This window comes from Arachis stenosperma, chromosome 3 (genome assembly GCF_014773155.1).
Source record: "Arachis stenosperma cultivar V10309 chromosome 3, arast.V10309.gnm1.PFL2, whole genome shotgun sequence".
Lineage (NCBI taxonomy): Eukaryota > Viridiplantae > Streptophyta > Magnoliopsida > Fabales > Fabaceae > Arachis > Arachis stenosperma.
The window spans coordinates 165364309-165382398 of NC_080379.1; the positions used below are offsets into that span (position 1 = coordinate 165364309).

Sequence of the window (18090 nt, forward strand, 5' to 3'; positions counted from 1 at the left end):
TATCAAAAAAAAATTCCAGTAATTATATTTGTACTAAATAAAAAAAGGAACTAATTTAAATTGGTTTAGTAATGAAACAACTAGTTTATTTAAATAATTATTCAAAATTTAAATCTCATTTTAGATAGGTAAATGCTATAGTGTCTAAAAGGTGGTGATTATTTACTAAAAATGATTAAAAATTATTATTTAATTTAAAAGATATAAGAATAAATAATTTTTAAAAAATCAAAATTTGCTACAAAAAATAAATTAAGCAAAATTTAGACAAAAACTCATAGACACCATAAAATTGGTCTTTTATGTATTTAATAATTGATTAATCAATAACAAATTTTAAATAAAGTTTTAATCCGAATCTTTATCCGACAGGGACCATGGAAAAACAAAAGTTACAGCAAGAGAGGTTTCTTCTTGCTCAACCACAATAGACAGAAGCTCACGGTTTCGGCAAATACTTGTTAGCTGTTCTTACTGAATGCAATGGTGTACCTGGTTGGAATTTGGAAAGCTTGCTTTTCAATTTCATTGATCTATAGACACATACATACACTTCAGAGTTCAGACTTCAGACAAATACAGAGCGATTATTGGATATAAGTTGCACTTTCCCCCATAGGAGAACCTTCGTTATTTATCTTCTCTGCACTGTCATGATATCAATTATCATTCATCCACAACACCTACTGTCCTATTATCAATGATAAATTATCAATTTTCCTCTTGTATGATCATAGATTTATAGTAGTTAATCTTTTCAAATCCGATTTGAACATGCATGACCACATATATACAAGACCAATTTATTCTCCTTACAAATATCAGATCATGTGACTTTATTTTTAGTATCTATTGGCTTGTGCCGTTTGATATCCTTTTAGGAAGAAACCAGCACATGTTCCCATTAATTGTCTATCTATATTTTGTGTTGCCTCCACATGTAGGGGTCGCAATGTGTAGGATAGGATAGGATTTGGATCCAACTCTAACTATATTCGCTCTAAACTAGCGGGTACTCGATTTTATTGCGGATTACAAAAAATATACAACATTATTATATAACTTTATGATAATATAAAATAAAATTAATTTTTATGTAAAAAAAATATTAAATTATCAATTAATGATTTTTTTTTATGGATAAGGATCTTTTGCATTTAGTGAGAGGTTTTTGATTCAACATCAATTTAAAATATATTTTTATACAAGTATATAACATAAACATATATAGAGTGCAGGTTGGTCGGATAGGGTTGAGACTCAACCCGTACCATACCCGACTCGCACGAGATCCCTATCATATGCGGATCGGGTTGGCAATCCTACCCGATCGGGTGGGGTCGGATTGGGTACCCGCGAATAGGATACATATTGTCACCCCTGTACACATGGTTGAACTATATATATAGAGCAGCAGAAAATCACCCAATCTGCTACCTCTAACTTCTAATAACTTTGTATAGAATAAAATACCTGGTTTTGTTTACACATAGTTTAAACTTATTTTTATTCTCAAATCTATTATTGGCCATTTTAATATTTTAAAATACTTTTCTCTCACTTGAAAAGATCGAATCAAACTAGAATAAATTGAAGGAGCTGTTACAAGGTGCTGTGATTGTCTGAGAATCCAGATGCATGGTTCATAGATCACGCTGTGCAGCCCTTCAACATGCATGTGCACTTGTTATTGATTTTGTTCGCCATATCTATATATCCGTGACTGAAAACCAAGTGAGTTTATAGAATGTCAACAAAGTGTCATTTTCCAATTTCATGAATGAATGATGGACAGACAGAAAGAATGAAAATAGGACTGACACAGTGACAAACGCTCTGGAAGTCAATGTCACCGTTGGTATCACTATCAATGAACCTTTCAATTTGCAATCAATCACTATATGTTGTTTTCTCCGGGTGACAAGGTCTAGAATCTAGAGAGGGGATCCTCTTAGTGTGTTCCGTCTGATACTATGAATGAGCCATTGTCTTTATCGCCATTATTATCATTATTATTATTAGTTGCCAATTCATATTAACTTTCTTCTCATTACTCACCTTTACTTCCACACAAACGCTCACTTCCAATTTCCTTCCAAGCTTATCTTCTGCTTATCCTGCACTTGTGATGGATCTTCCTCCTCCACTATGTCCTGATGATGAAATCTTCCGTGAGAAGGTTCAGGTATATTTCTTGATTCTTGATTGAGTTTATATGAAATTAAACCTGGCTAAGATCTGATCTTCACCATGTATTGCTGTGTCTATTGAGTCCTTTCACAGTTTTCAATTGATTTTTCAGAAGAAGAAAACATGGAAGCAAGAGATCCTCCTGTCGTTTCAAATTGTTGGAGTAGTTTATGGTCAACTTAGCACTGCACCCTTATATGTGTTCGGTACAATGGATGCGAAAGCTCTTGCATCGGAGGAGGTCGTTTATGAACTCTTCTCCTTCATTTTTTGGACTTTGACAATCATTTCTTTGCTTAAGTATGCCTCTATAGTGCTCAAGGCTGATGATAAAGGAGAGGGTAAGTAATAAGTATCTTTAAATTTATAACCGCCATTGATTAATTCCCTCAATTCAATTCATCAGATTTTGAAGGACTGACTTGGATGTTATGTGATTATGCCTAGGTGGTACGTTTGCGTTGTACTCGCTATTGTGTAGAAATGCAAAAGTTGGGCTGCTCCCTAGTGATAGAAGTGCCAATCAGATTATGAATTGTGAGGGGAGAACTCCTTCAAAGATCAGAGCAAGAAGGGTCATTGAGAAAAGCAAGATCTGTCACTATTTACTGTTGTTCTTAGCCCTCTTTGGTTCCTGTATGGCCATTGGGGATGCAGTGCTCACTCCAGCTCTTTCAGGTTTATACAAGAGAAAGTATAGGGGCTAGCATTTTTATTAAAATTTGGCCAGTACTTAACCAGCAAAAGAAAAGTGAATAATCTCACACTATTAGATAAAATCTCACACCATTAAAAATATCAATGATGGCTAATTAATGGCTACAAATCACAAAACTTGCTGATCCCCTAACACTCCTCGTATATACGATCTTCTAACATTTGTTTCTTTCTTGTGTGATTAGTTACATTGTTCTTCTTCAACTTACATTATTATGTATTTTTCTGGCTGTTTACCACCAGTGTTTTCAGCTTCAACTGGCGTTCAGAGATCCTTATCTGATATAATAGCAGACATGTGTAAGGCCATTTAATTTACTCAATGATGCTAGCAGAATTTTTCTCTGTGCTTTTTGATTGGCTTATCAGTTAATTGTAAATAAATAATAAGCAGATCCATCGTCACGCCGTGCTCGCGAGTCGGACACAGTGTCTAATGCCTTACACAGATGTAAGTACAGTTTGTACCTTGCTTGAGAAAAAAGTTACAGCACCAGTTTGAGTTTACAACTAACTTGATCAATGAATGTCAATTAATGTGTTGTTTATCTAATGAACATTACATATTGCAGATGTAACTGTTCCCGCTGCGTGTGCTATATTGGTTGGCTTGTTCATGTTGCAGAACTGTGGGACGCGTAAAATTGGCTTCATGTTTGCTCCAATTATTTCTGCTTGGCTCTTGTTTATTGGAGTGGTGGGAATTTATAATATTTTCCATTGGGATGTCAAAATCATTTATAAAATATCCCCGGTATACGTCTTCAAATTTATCAGAAATTTCAATTATCACAGATGGAAATTGTTAGGAAGCATCATTTTATGCGTGGGAGGTAGGTTATTTATTTACTCTCATCAATTAGGGTTTTTTTTCGGATATCGTTTAATATGATACGCACGATGTTCTACTGTTTTGCAGGATCAGAGGCAATGTTTGCAGACCTAGGCCATTTCTCCAAGAAATCAATCAAAGTATACTACATAATTCTAATTTGTGCATTGTAATTCAAAATTAATTCTTATCAAATTGTGCATTAATTATGCGTCTACTCTGTTGTAGATTACATTTATATGCTTGATCTACCCGATTCTTGTTTTATGCTATGCCGGTCAGGCTGCATATATCTCCAGGAATTTAGGTGCTAGAGATTTCAACCATTTTAGTCAATCTATGCCACGTAAGTTGGATGGAATGCACCCTAGAAATTTAGGTGCAATTAACTACCTGAATTTCTACCATATACGGTGGAAACTCATGTGCAGTCGACTTCACATGAAGTTGATATCTGAGAGTCGTTAGATGGTTTGACTAATTTGACTAAATTTTCATCTAACGGCTCTCAGATATCAATTTCATTTGAAGTCGACTTTACCTGAGTTTTCACCGCCACATATATTTTGATGTGTTTTTGAAAATTCAGTATTTGGGTGAAGTGATATATATAGTTTGGTGTGGTGATCCCTTGCAGGTCATTATTGCAAACATGTGTTCATAATATTATCCCCACTTGCTTCAGCAGTAGGAAGCCAGGCAACCATAACAGCGAGTTTCTCCATCATCAAACAGTGCTTGGCATTAAACTGCTTTCCCAGAGTGAAAGTGATTCACACATCAAAAACAATACACGGCCAGATTTACATTCCTGATGTCAACTGGCTACTGATGATTCTCAGTCTCACCGTCACAATTAGTTTCAGAGACATGGTGAAGATTGGGTATGCAGCAGGTTTGGCTATAATTTGCGGAATGCTTGTAACAACTAGTCTCATGTCACTCATCATCTCATTGTGTTGGGAGAAGAACTTGAGCGTATCCGCGTGCTTTCTGCTATGCTTTGGTTTTGTTGAGGTGGTGTATCTCTCTGCTTGTCTGCTACAGATTCACAAGGGAGCCTGGTATCTGCTTGTTCTTTTGACAATCACAATGACAATCATGCTCTCGTGGCACTATGGAACTGTCAAGAAGTATGAGTTTGATATGCAAAACAAGGTCTCAACAGAATGGCTCGTAGATGTGAGTCCGGGTCTCGGGATCGCCAGGGTGCCTGGGATTGGCTTTATCTACACCGACATTGTAGCAGGAATCCCAGCTTTCTTCTCACACTTCATTACTAATCTTCCCGCGTTCCATCAAGTCCTGATCATGGTATCCTTCAAGTCTATGCCGGTGCCTTATGTCTCCGAAGGCGAAAGGTATCTCATAGGCCGGATTGGCCCAAAAGATTACAAGATTTACCGCTGCATCGTCAGATATGGATACTGCGATCACATCAGGGATACTGGCGACTTTGAGGAGCACATCATTCGTTCCATAGGGGAATTCATTTCCATTGAGGAGAGAGATATTGAATCCGTGGATGCCGCCACCGCCACAAATGAAAGAATGATTGTTGTAGGGAATTCTTCAACAACGCATGAACATAACAATGCTCTAGTTCCTCTGGATGCATATGAGGATCCAGCGGTGAACAATGAATCTCAGATCAGTCCAGTTCCTGACACGGAGGGTACAAGCAAGAAGAAGCGAAAGAAGGTTCGGTTCATGCTGCCTGTTAATAGTCCTAAAATAATGCAGCCATGTGTGAGGAAGGAACTTTTGGACCTAATTGATGCCAGGGAGAGCGGTAGTGCCTATTTCTTGGGCCAATCGCACCTAGTGGTGCGTGACGGCTCAAACTTTCTTAAGAGATTCTTAATCATGGTCTATCGTTTTAGTGAGAAAAACTGTCGAGAGCCTCCCGTAGCTCTCAAAATCCCTCATGCTGCTCTTGTAGAAGTTGGTATGGTATGTACTATATAGAACACATACAGATCAACAACCTACACTGTTTTCGCTATTTTATTAGGAGGAGCGCGCGAGCAGCTGCCTTGCAAACAAGAACCTCTTATCCCTGCAACTGTAATATGCATGAAAGGGATGGTTACTTGCTTCCGCCAAGATATCTTCATAGAAAAAGTCGTTTTTATACAAACTCCTTTTGTTAATGTCACGACCCGGCTAAAGGTTATGCACGTATATATTTGACTACTTGTTAGTTCATTAGTTGTTACCCGAACAAAATAAAATGTATGGTAATCTTTTTTTTACACATTTTTTAAAATATAAAAGATACATTTTTTTATCCTTTTTATTTATATTAAATTATCTTTAATAAAAGAGACCAAGATAAAAATAGCTTGTTGATTTGTTCAGACCAATAAAAGATAATTTGAGCTGAAGAGTTAATAGAGTTTTCTTTTGAATAAAATCAAGAATTCTGTCTTGTATACAATAATTTATTAAATAAAATTCACATCTACAACAAATTAATCTTGGAAAATGCTACATATACAACACTAATCACCCTTTAATCAGCCTTTATTAATATTTAATTATTTTTTTATTAAAACATATCCCTATTTTTAGGGTATATATCTATAAATATTTTTAATTTAAATCATAAAAACATAAATCAATCTAACTTCTCTCCAACTTCATAGTTAACTACTAGGTGTGTGTTTGGATTACAGTTTGCAAACGGAAGTTTGTATAAAATTGATTTTGCAAACTTGATTTTGATCAAAAGTAAGTTTGTGTTAAAGTGATTTATGTTTGGTAATTTTTATATCAAAATGGATTATAGTAAAATAAATGTTATTTGGCTTGTACCATTCAAAATCACTTTTAGCTAAAAAATTACTAAAATAGGCATCAACTTAAAATTTTTTTTATATTATCTTATTATTTTAATTTATATATTTAAATACATCTTATTAGTTAATTTTATAATAAAATTAATATTTACTTACTAAAATAAAAATAACATATAAAAATAGATAAAATATATTTTTAAATAAAAATAAAAAAATATAAATTATATATATATATAAAAGAATATTAGTCAAATATGTTACATTTTCTAAGTATTAAATGTTACTTTAGTATTTTTTACATCGTATTCTTGTTTTAGAACTCTCAATAATCTTATTATTAATATTAATTTGGAATCCGATTTTATTATTATCTATTATTAATTTTTTATTTAATTTATCTTTTTTAATGAAATCATAATCTATATTATAAAAAATTACACTAAAACATAGTATACGAGAATTACAGTTATAAAAGAGAATACTGAAAATAATAAAAAAAATAAATATTTACTTTATAGTGATTGAAACAAATCTAAAAGTTCTTGATAATCTTTTATATAATATTTTTAGTATTTTTGGTACTCGTTTTTAGTATGTTATAATTTTTTATTATTATTATTATTTACAATTAATTTTTTGTTTAATTTACTTTACCTAATAGAATTAATAAATTATATTATAAAAAAGATAATAACAAACATAATACACAAAAATCACAGTTATAAAAGTGTATAATGTCAAATAAATAGTTAAAAAAAATAAAAATAATAAATAATAGAAAATATAATTCATATAAATGGAAATAACAATAATTTTATAATTAATACAATAACATATACAAATGATAAAGTTGGTAAAAAATAAATAAATTGTTAGTATCTATGGCTAAAAGTCAGTTAAGAAAACACAGAAGCTACAAATAGTTGCTTCTTGTAAACGTGGTTTTGGCAGTAAAATCACTTCTGCGTTCATAAGAAAAAAATTTGCCAAACCAAAAGTTGAAGCTTTCAAGAAATGTAAACATGATTCTTCCTTTCAAACGGGTTCCAAACACACCCTAGGACTTTGCTTCTTTTTACCCAACCTCCCATAACAAACCTGATTTGTTGTTCCTTTTTTATCGTAACTTTCACACTGTAAAGCACCCTCGCAATCAAACATGATTTATTATTAGTTGCATTAGTGAATTTCAAAAACTGAAACCTCCCAGCCGAAGCCTCTCTCATTTTCATCGGTGAAGGTAGCTGAAATACCCTTTAATCTTTATTAATGAAAGGTATAATCACTTTTTATATCTGTGCTTAATTAATGTTATGAAATATTATATTCATTATTTTTAATTATATTTAAAAATAAACAGAAAAATTATATTTTTATTTAATTGGAATAAATTTGATTTTATTTGATTTTATTAATAGAATTATTACGAATAAAGTATTTTGTACTTAATTAGTTTGAGTAAAAAAACAAATAAAAAATTTAGAGTTTACGAGAGAAAATATAGCTGGTATAGTCATAATAATTGTATTTTTATTTTTCAATTATAACACATCTAATAATACGATATTATATACAAAATATTTTTAAAACACATCTAAAATCGTAAAAATCTAGTTTTTAAATATACACGTTTTCAAAATCGTAAATTTCTAGTTTTTAAATAAAAACGCACATAAACTATTTTGTACTTAATTAGTTTGAGTAAAGAAGCAAATAAAAAATCTAGAGTTTACGAGAGAAGATGTAACTGGTATAATCATAATAATTGTGTTTTTATTTTTCAATTATAACACATCTAATAGTATGATATTATATACAAAATATTTTTAAAACACATCCATAATCGTTATAATATATTTTTAAAACACATCCATAATTATTATAATATATTTTCAAAGTTGAATTTTAAATTTTGATTCATTTGAATTTTAGTTGTGTACTTAAATTATAATATATTTTTATATTAAATGTATTAATTTTGAAACGAAAATTTAAGATTTAAATTTTAAATTTTAGTTTGATTTAATTTGAATTTTAAATATGGATTTAATTTTTAAAGACACTAAATCTATTTACATTTTTTAGATGTGTTTGTTTTATTTTTTTGAATTATTGTAAGAAAAGGGTGAATATTGTACCAATTCTAAAGGATACCTAGTTGAGTTGATTAATCTTTAGTTGATCAAATTAAAAGATATTGTGAACAATAAAAAAACATAAAAAATTAGGTCGAAAAGATAATTTGCAAGGACATTTTAATACTTACACTAATAAATATCTTTTGATTTTGAGTGTCTCTGTCTGTTACCTTTAACTCATATTATCCTCTCTTTTATCTACCATTATGACTTAAAGTTACAAGATTATTTTGATTCTTTTTCTCAATTTACACGTATCATTAATTTACCATGTCTTCGTGCCACATAACATTTAAAATGATAGGTCAATATTTAATTGATAAAAAGGCTCATTTAATTTATGATTATATTTCAATTATAAAATTAAATTTTAAATAAAAATAAATTCTTTTTAAATAAAGTAAAATTATTTTCCGACATTAAAAAACTTTGCATAAACACTCACAGTTATTAGTTTAACTGTTTAAGAATAAGATACCCCTTTTGCCAAGGAACCGAAAAACTTAAAGCCGTCACATAAAGTTGATCGATATTAACGTGTTACTAATCTAATCTATTATTCCAGATTCTTGTAAAAGAGATTCTGTATGTCACCACTAACTTCACACTGTTGAAGGGTTCCAATATATATATGAGTGAGTCGTTCGAATTGGTGATAATAGTAATAGCATGGTCTTTTTGTTATTCTCCTAATTAGCTAGTAAGATAGAAGAAAGCCTGTTGGTTCCGCTGTATCGGGTGTTTGAGGTAGTGGTTAGTGGTGGGAACTGGGCGAAAAGCACCACTATGCATGGCGAGGAGGGTGAGGGAGGAAACTGGACAAGGAAGAAGAGAGGACTGAGCAAACAGGAGGAGCGGTGGAAAAGGTTGAGGCGTCGGCTGGCGATGTTTTGCGGTGAGGCCGAAGATAATTCCACCGCTCACGGCGGAGATGTACGGCGGCAATATATTATTCACCCTGACAATCGGTACATCTCTCTCTTTCACACCATCACACACACAGATTAATTAGGAATTATTCAAGATGTGGTATTACATTATTGCATATTTACATGAATTGACACAACACTACACGGGTAGGACACACCACGCCTATCCTCCGCATGAACTTCGGCTTCCCAATGTTCACTTATTGTTTGACTCAACTTTTGTTGAGTTTTTTTTTTTCTTAACTCGCTTGATTTTATATGTCATAAGAATATTATCTATACGGTGAAAATTTAGGTGCAGTTAATTTTATGTAAAGTTGATAATTGAGAATCGTTAGATAATTTGACTGATTTGACTAAATTTTCATCTGACGGCTCTCAACTATCAACTTCATGTGAAATTGACTGTACCTGAATTTTCATCTATCTATACCTAAAACATTAAGAGTTTCGCTACTCATCCAAATAATTTTATATTCAAATTCATCCAAATCATTTAGTTTACATTATTGGGAGAGTTTCGTCTTCTTTTTCTTCTTTCTCTTCTTTTTCTTTTTTCTCTTCTTTCTATTCCTTTTTCTTTTTCTCCTACTCCTCTTTTTTTTCATTATCGTTATCGTCACCACCACCATATATACCACTACATTCATCCTTTCCTCCTTCTTTTTCTTTTTTATTTGAATTTATTTGATCTCTTCCTTCATTTTTTTCCCTCCATCATCATTATCGTCATCACCAACAACACAAACATTTTGTTAATATCTTTATTGATTCTGATTTTCTGTGATAATCGAATGAATCGAAAATATTATCAAAACGAAACCATTATATAATACCAAATGAACCGAAAATTGTCCATTATATAAATTTGAATTCAGAAATACCTACGACTCAAATGAACGAAAATATTATCAAACGAAACCATTATATAATACCAAATGAACCGAAAATTGTCTATTATATAAATTCGAATTCGATGATAACGATAATGATGATACGTATTAGAAGAATACAATAACGATAACGATAATAATTATGATGATGATGATAATAGAAAAAGATGAAAAGGAAGGAGGAGACGAAATTTCAATAAGAGGAGGAAGAGAAAAAGGAGTTGTTGGTGACGACGATAACGAAATTGAAAAAAATTAAAAAAGAAAGAGAAAAAGAAGAAGACGTAGCATCGAGAGTGAAGAAGAAGAAGAATAAGAAGAAGAAGTATAAGGGAAAGAAAACAAAAAAAAACACGTAATTTAAATTACTTGGATGGACTTAAATAAAAAATTGCTTAAATGTAAAAAATTAATAAAAAATTAATAGCTAAATCAACTATCATGTATTTATAAATAAATATATATAATATCTATTTTATTTTTAATATGTATTTTTTTTGACACATATTCTATACATGTAATTAAATTTAGCAATTAATTTTGTGAATACATTGCATAATTTTATATATATCACTCGATTATATACTATTAATATGATTAAATAATCAATAAAACTCAGTCTTTATTCTATTAATGATTATTAAGATTAATCTAAATAAATACAAAAAATAATATTATTAGATTTAATCTTTTATATTTAAAATACAAAATTAATCTCCTTAAAAATTAATATATCTAAATTTAAAATAAAATACAATCTAAATAAAAGTAATAAATTCTAAATCAAAGATCTTAAGTCATAAATTTAAATTCAAAATTTAAAACCTAATCTTAAATTTTAAACACTAAAATATAACCTCTAATTTTTATTAACTGGACTTAAAACACACAAAAAAAAATAATTAAAAAACAACAGTTCTTGAAAATGAAATGTTGATAGAATCAGATAGAATCAGCATAAAAACAAAAAAAATACAAAAAAAATAAATTAAAAAATATATGACAGTCAAAATAAATTATGACTATAATTACTTAATTAGTCATTCGATATGCACACAAATTTATTAATTTCTAAACTTATATCATTAATTTTACGAAGTTTAGTAATAGAGAGAAATGTTAAGGATGAAAAGCAAATTTAATTTGAATTAGAGATTAGTTCTCTAAAAATATTAGAAAGTGAATGTATAAAAAACTAATATAATTAAACTTTTATATTTAAAGACTAATTAAAGACTATACAGCATTTCTCAATGTCTGTTATGTCAGAAAAATAAGAAAATCAATTAATAATTAGTTATTTGTATATAATCAAAACTTGAAAAATTTTATATGTAAAATTTAAAAATTATATAAAATATCATTATAAATAAAAAATTAACAAAAAAGATAAAATAAATAGGTTTCGCCAATAAAAGATATACTCAAAAACATTCAAATACACAAATTTGCTACAGGCATAGCCACACTATAAATGATGCACGTTCTCTGTAATGATTTAAATTTTGTATGAACGAGGATTTAAAATTTGTAAGTCTTAACATTTTTTTAAGGTTGCTTCACAATTTTTTACATTCCAAAATATTGAAAACTCTCCATGAAACATTAGATTTTTTATTTAGTGTTCATATACGGAAGATTTTCCAAAACGAATTAAAATAACTTTTTATTTCTAAAAATCAAAGAAAAAAAACCTTCAATTACTCAATTCCATTTTTTTGTTTGCAAGTTGTACATAGATTGAATGGGCCAGACCCGATTTGAAGGCAAATCGACCCAGCCTCTCGTGATGAGTAGCAGTTCTAGAATGAGAATAGATGTTCTTATTTTTTTTAAATTATTTGATAGATACTTTACATTTTTTAAATAGAATTTAAAAAAAAAAAGAAAAAATATTAAATGATGAATGATCACATTTTATTAAATAATTAAAAAATTGAAAAAATCCAATACATACCTAGACCAAAAGAAAAAAGTGTATATATATATATATATTTATGTTTTTTATTTTATTTATGTGACTATTTTATAATTTTTTGTGTTTTTTATTTTTTTATTAAAATAATTTTACTTAATATTTTTAAATTTTAGGAACAATTTCTTATAATAAACGTTTAGAAAAAATATAGAATTTCTTAAAACAATTTGAGGAGTCACATGTTATGTTATTGTTACTTTAAGTTATCTAATCTAAATATTTTAAATTTTTATTAAAAGTTAATGAGTTTAAGATGATATAAGTGTATATTAGTAACAGGTAGATGATATAAGATAGCATTTGATTTATTTATTTTTTGAGAGAGACACACAGAAACATAAATATTAAAAGATATGGATACAGATTATTAGTGTATATATATTTTGTTTGGTAAAATATTAAATAACATACCATAAAATTAAAAAAGTTTATATTTTGTAAAAATTAATAAAAGATAAAAATATAAAAAATTAATAAAAAAAAGTTTACAAAATTGATAAACAATAAAAGTATAAAAATTAATAAAAAATAAAAGTATAAAAAATTGTGTCCAATTAATTGTATCTCTATATTTTTGTGTGAATTTATATATGGGAGCCATTCAGATAAAGACGTCTAAATCATGTTATTTTTGTCAAAATTAGGCTAGATAAATTGATTTAACCGAAAAAATGGTGAATCAAATCTTGAACTGGTCTAAATTAATATTATTTTTTATAAAAAATGACTACAATATCTTTATTATAGAGAATGATTAAAATATCCTATATTTAAAAATTCTAAATCTTAATCCTACAATAGAAAAATAAAGGATTAAAATTTAGAATTCTTAAAATTAATATATATAATAAAAGTATTTTAGTCATTTTTTATAATAGGGTATTATAGTTATTTTCTATAAAAAATAATATTAATTTAGACCAATTCAAAATTTAATTTACCATTTTTCAGTCAAATCAATTTGTCTAGCCTAATTTTAACAAATATAATACAATTTAATTAATTATATATATTAAATTTTAATTATTAAAAAACATCTTTATAAAAAAGACGTTTCAACATCTTTATTTTTATCTGAGTAGTTCCTTTTATATATTAACATATTAGTAAAAAATTTGTGTCTCGAGTAACAAACAATCAATATGTATTAACCTGTTATTCGAAACCAAAAGTTGCCTAAGTGGATATTAGTAGCACGTACATGGTATAATCTAAGCCATGGTTGAAACTAGAAATAGCTAAAGAAACGGGATTCTAGCGCGAGAGGAATTGAGGAGCAGAAGGATACAGAAACTAAAGTAGCGTGGGCGCAGTGCAGTATATATAATTGTAAGAAAGAGATGGGGAAATGAGATAGAAAACTAAAGAAAGAATGTACATTACATGGATGCAGGTTGTACAATATTGGGTGGAAGCACTTCATACTGATATGGGCGGTGTACTCCTCCTTCTTCACCCCAATGGAGTTCGGATTCTTCAGAGGCCTCCCGGAGAAAATATTCCTGCTAGACATCGCGGGCCAGTTGGCCTTCCTCCTCGACATCGTGCTCCGCTTCTTCGTGGCCTACCGCGACACCCACTCCTACTGCGTGGTCTCCAGCCCCTCCCGCATCGCCATCCGCTTCCTCAAGTCTCCGCAATTCACCCTCGACCTCCTCGGCTGCCTCCCCTGGGACTACATCTACAAGGCAGCCGGCAGGAAGGAGCCGCTCCGCTATCTCCTCTGGATCAGGCTGACCCGGGCCGCCCGCGTCACGGAGTTCTTCGAGACGCTGGAGAAGGACATCCGGATCAACTACCTCTTCACGAGAATCGTGAAGCTTCTCGTGGTGGAGCTCTACTGCACCCACACAGCCGCCTGCATCTTCTACTATCTGGCCACCACCATCCCCCCCTCCCGCGAGTCCTACACTTGGATTGGCTCCCTCAAGATGGGCGACTTTGCCTACTCGGACTTCCGCCACATCGACCTCTGGAAGCGCTACATCACCTCCCTCTATTTTGCTATTGTCACCATGGCCACTGTTGGCTACGGCGATATTCATGCCGTCAATGTCAGAGAGATGATATTCATCATGGTTTATGTCTCCTTTGACATGATTCTTGGCGCTTACCTTCTTGGCAACATGACCGCCTTGATTGTCAAGGGATCCAAAACCGAGAGGTTTAGGGACACCATGACTGAAGTTATCAAATACATGAATAAAAACAATCTTGACAAGCCCACAAGTAAGGCCATCAAGGGCCATTTACGCTTGCAGTATCATCGCAGCTACACACAACCTGCTGTACTTCAGGACATCCCACCCTCTATTCGATCCAAGGTATATATTCATCATCTTTTCATTCCTGGTCCAACTTCACTTGTGACACCCACATATTTTTTTTTTTTTTGGTTTTTGCAGATTTCAATTAATTTGTATGAGGAGTTCATTGAGAACGTTCCTCTTTTCAAGGGTTGCTCCTCAGAGTTTGTTAAGCAGATTGTAAGACTTACTGTAACACTTCACTTATTCTTTCTCTTGGTATTGTTCTTAATTGCACGTGCTAGCTTCATGCTTCATTATCATTCTAGTATATTTGAAGATACACTGCTCAATTGCCAAATATTGAACTTGATGCATGCTTTATCCTTGTACTTCATGTACTTTCTTGAAAGCGCCACCAGTATCTGAAACTTGTCCTTTTTTCTTCAATCAAAAACACCTGATTCAGATTCTTGTTTGACAGACAACCAAAGTTCATGAAGAGTTCTTCCTCCCTGGAGAACTGGTTTTGGAGATAGGAGATGTAGCAGATCAAATTTACTTCGTATGTCATGGAGAGCTGGTACGGGTTATCGTAGCAACGATTTTTTTATTTTATTTATTTAACTTCCTACGTCTTTCAGCATTACTTTCCTCTCACTTCAATTCCTCATCAGTTCGCTATTTTCTAAACTATCTGCTCCAGACTCTAAATAAATTATCATAAAAGATGATGTTTACTTTAGAGTGGATAATGAAACATGAACCAGGGAATGGTATTTGTTAGTGATGGATTCTTCTATTTCAAATTGCTGTCGTTCCATAAATGTGAAATGTTTTCACAAGTGAAATAGTATTTTTAAACCCGACCTGACTGTTCATCCTTTTGTCTACAGCGTGAGATAAGCAGTGAAAATGACAGTGGTACAGACGAAGTAGTGCAATTAAAAACCTACGATTCCTTCGGTGAGGTTTCTTTCCTTTGCAATATGCCTCATCACTCCACAGTCATAGCTCATGAGCTTTCCAAGGTTTTGCGACTTGATAAGCAATCCTTGAAGGACATAGTGAAGATATACTATGTAGATGGCCGTGTTACCTTAAACAATCTCCTTGAGGTATATGTTTGCCTTGGATATAAAAAAATAAATAATAATTTTACTGATGGAAAGATATGGATTTATAATTTTAGATCATCCATGCTGCTTTCGGACTCATGGTTATGCGTGGCTGACAGGGAAAAGACTCCGGTCTAAAACGCAAGTTGTTGGAATCAGACTTGAGCTTGACTATTGGAAACCAGGAAACAGAGTTGACTGTGAGGATGAATTGTGCTGCATATGAGGCTGACTTATACCTTTTGAAACGTTTGATCACATCCGGGGCAGATCCCAATAACACTGATTATGATGGTAGATCACCCTTGGTATCAACTCTTTATCAACTCTTCATCTATTAATTCATTTTTTTGTTAAATGTGTGTAAGAGTAAAAAAAAGTGAAATTAGTTGAGATGACAAGTTGCTCTTAACTAAGATATTTTTTTGTTCAAGTCTTGTCTATACTATATATAATCTTTGTAGCATTCCCTCAAATCTAATCTGGCTCGCACTCTATGAGTAGGATTGGTTGAATCCTGTTCTTCGCATGTGAGTCTTGATTAATTTGTTGAGAAATAAGATAAGAGGAGTAGTATGATCAAGATTTTGAATTTTCGACACATAATACAGTGGTGACAACCTAACATAATAACATTTTAATTACGTATTTTATGTTTACTATCACAGCATATCTCTGCCTCAAAAGGATATGTAGATATTTCTTCCTTTCTAGTTGAGCAAGGAGTAAATATCAATTTACCAGGTTAGTTTTTAAACTTTTTTTCCGTTTTTAGGTGATTGAGGACAATCCTTTTATTTTTTGAATGTGCTGTATTGAAGTCAAAATATGGAGTTTGGTTTAAACTTTAAACAACCACCTGCATCAGATAAATCTGGGGCTACTCCCTTGCTAGAAGCCATCAAGAATGGACATGAAGACGTAGCTGCTTTACTAGTTAATGCAGGGGCTACTCTCACTATTGATGATGCCGGCAATTTTCTCTGTGTGATGGTTGCAAAGAAGGAATTTGACCTCTTAAAAAAGGTTCTGGCTTGTGGAATTAATCCAAATGCCAAAAATTATGACCAGCGCACACCTCTTCACATTGCTGCTTCTGAAGGTTTGTGTGCAGTAGCTGAACTACTTCTGGGAGCAGGAGCAAGTGTATTGTGTAAGGACAGATGGGGGAATACACCACTTGATGAAGCTCGTATCGGCGGAGATATAAATGCTCTCAAAATGCTTCAAGTTGCCAAAATTTCTCAGTTGGCTGAGTTATCCTGTGGTATTCAAGAAACTAAAGGTATGGTTGTCATTTTAAATTGAACTCAGTTGGTTTAATTTGTTTTTCTGACATATGCTTTGATTGAGTTTGCAAGCAGAAATATTGCCATCAAGAAATGAAATTCCGAAGAAGAGATGTATAGTATTTCCTTTCCACCCATGGGAATATGATCATAAAGAAAAGAGAACAGATGGAGTTGTTCTATGGGTCCCGGAAAGCATTGACGAGCTTATAATAACGGCAATGAAACATTTGAACATTTCAAATGGTACTTGTATTTTAACAGAACAAGGAGGCAGAGTTCTAAATGCAGACATAATTGGCAATGATGAGAAGCTATTTCTGGCGAGCCAAGTGCAGAGTGCAGAGTGAGGTACATAAAAGGATCAGGCACAAAATTAGGGATCAGTTCGTTATATTTCTTGTCTTTTCACATTGCATTGCAAATTTGCAATGATGCTCAGATATATTTCAAGTTTCTCCTTCAACGACCTAAATTAAAAAATAATGTATAATTTCAAGTGAATGCATTATGTATTGGATTTATGTTTTGCAGTGATATCATAGGTGCACCTGTTTTTGAAATTTTAAGTAAAATTTTTTTCATATTTAAATTTTTCTAAGAATTTTCATTTCAAAAAAATAAAAAAGAAAAAGAGAGAGAAGACAAGAGTGCACTCAATTTTTTTCCATTTATTTATTTGGAATTTTAAAATTGGCACGATCCGACGTTAGGATTTATGTTTTGCAGTAAAATGTAAAAACTTCTCTTCATTAACTCTTATAATTTCTCAAAAAATAAAAAAATATTAAGAAAAAATTTATTCGACTTTAAAACTAAATTGAAGTAATTTGATTGTTATCTTGCATCTATTTATCTATTTCGCTATTAAAACGAGGCTAAAGAATTTTATTATGGACTTTAGAGGTATACTTTACTTGAAAATGGAGGTTTTTGATGTATATATAGGTGGGTGGACG

At 31.4% G+C, this 18090-nt stretch overlaps 2 protein-coding genes across 3 annotated transcripts; both read left to right on the forward strand.

The window, feature by feature from the left end:
- Nucleotides 1-2065: 2065 nt before the first annotated feature.
- Nucleotides 2066-5974, forward strand: LOC130967671 (potassium transporter 25-like). Its single transcript, XM_057892633.1, has 9 exons — nt 2066-2185; nt 2303-2531; nt 2638-2868; nt 3151-3207; nt 3302-3358; nt 3480-3740; nt 3827-3879; nt 3968-4085; nt 4377-5974. The coding sequence occupies exons 1-9, from the start codon at nt 2129-2131 to the stop codon at nt 5705-5707; spliced, it is 2394 nt and encodes a 797-aa protein (XP_057748616.1). The 5' UTR covers nt 2066-2128; the 3' UTR covers nt 5708-5974.
- A 3265-nt stretch (nt 5975-9239) lies between these two features.
- LOC130969718 (potassium channel SKOR-like) lies at nt 9240-17623 on the forward strand. 2 transcript variants are annotated; one of them, XM_057895571.1, is made up of 9 exons: nt 9240-9646; nt 13872-14802; nt 14884-14964; nt 15209-15307; nt 15621-15842; nt 15962-16150; nt 16511-16586; nt 16711-17127; nt 17207-17623. In XM_057895571.1, exons 1-9 carry the CDS (start codon nt 9465-9467, stop codon nt 17479-17481), a joined length of 2472 nt encoding a protein of 823 aa, XP_057751554.1. In that variant the 5' UTR covers nt 9240-9464; the 3' UTR covers nt 17482-17623. The 2 variants fall into 2 exon arrangements, with proteins under 2 accessions (XP_057751554.1, XP_057751555.1); XM_057895572.1 differs by having other exon boundaries at nt 16780-17127.
- The last annotated feature ends 467 nt before the right edge of the window (nt 17624-18090 follow it).

Coding starts and splice junctions, on each gene's coding strand:
- LOC130967671 (XM_057892633.1), top strand. CDS start 2,129: ATGGATCTTCCTCCTCCACTATGTCCTGATGATGAAATCTTCCGTGAG. Junction 2,532..2,637: donor GGCTGATGATAAAGGAGAGG/GTAAGTAATAAG, acceptor GATTATGCCTAG/GTGGTACGTTTGCGTTGTAC. Junction 3,208..3,301: donor TGATATAATAGCAGACATGT/GTAAGGCCATTT, acceptor AATAATAAGCAG/ATCCATCGTCACGCCGTGCT.
- LOC130969718 (XM_057895571.1), top strand. CDS start 9,465: ATGCATGGCGAGGAGGGTGAGGGAGGAAACTGGACAAGGAAGAAGAGA. Junction 15,843..15,961: donor CCTTAAACAATCTCCTTGAG/GTATATGTTTGC, acceptor CGTGGCTGACAG/GGAAAAGACTCCGGTCTAAA. Junction 17,128..17,206: donor TGGTATTCAAGAAACTAAAG/GTATGGTTGTCA, acceptor GTTTGCAAGCAG/AAATATTGCCATCAAGAAAT.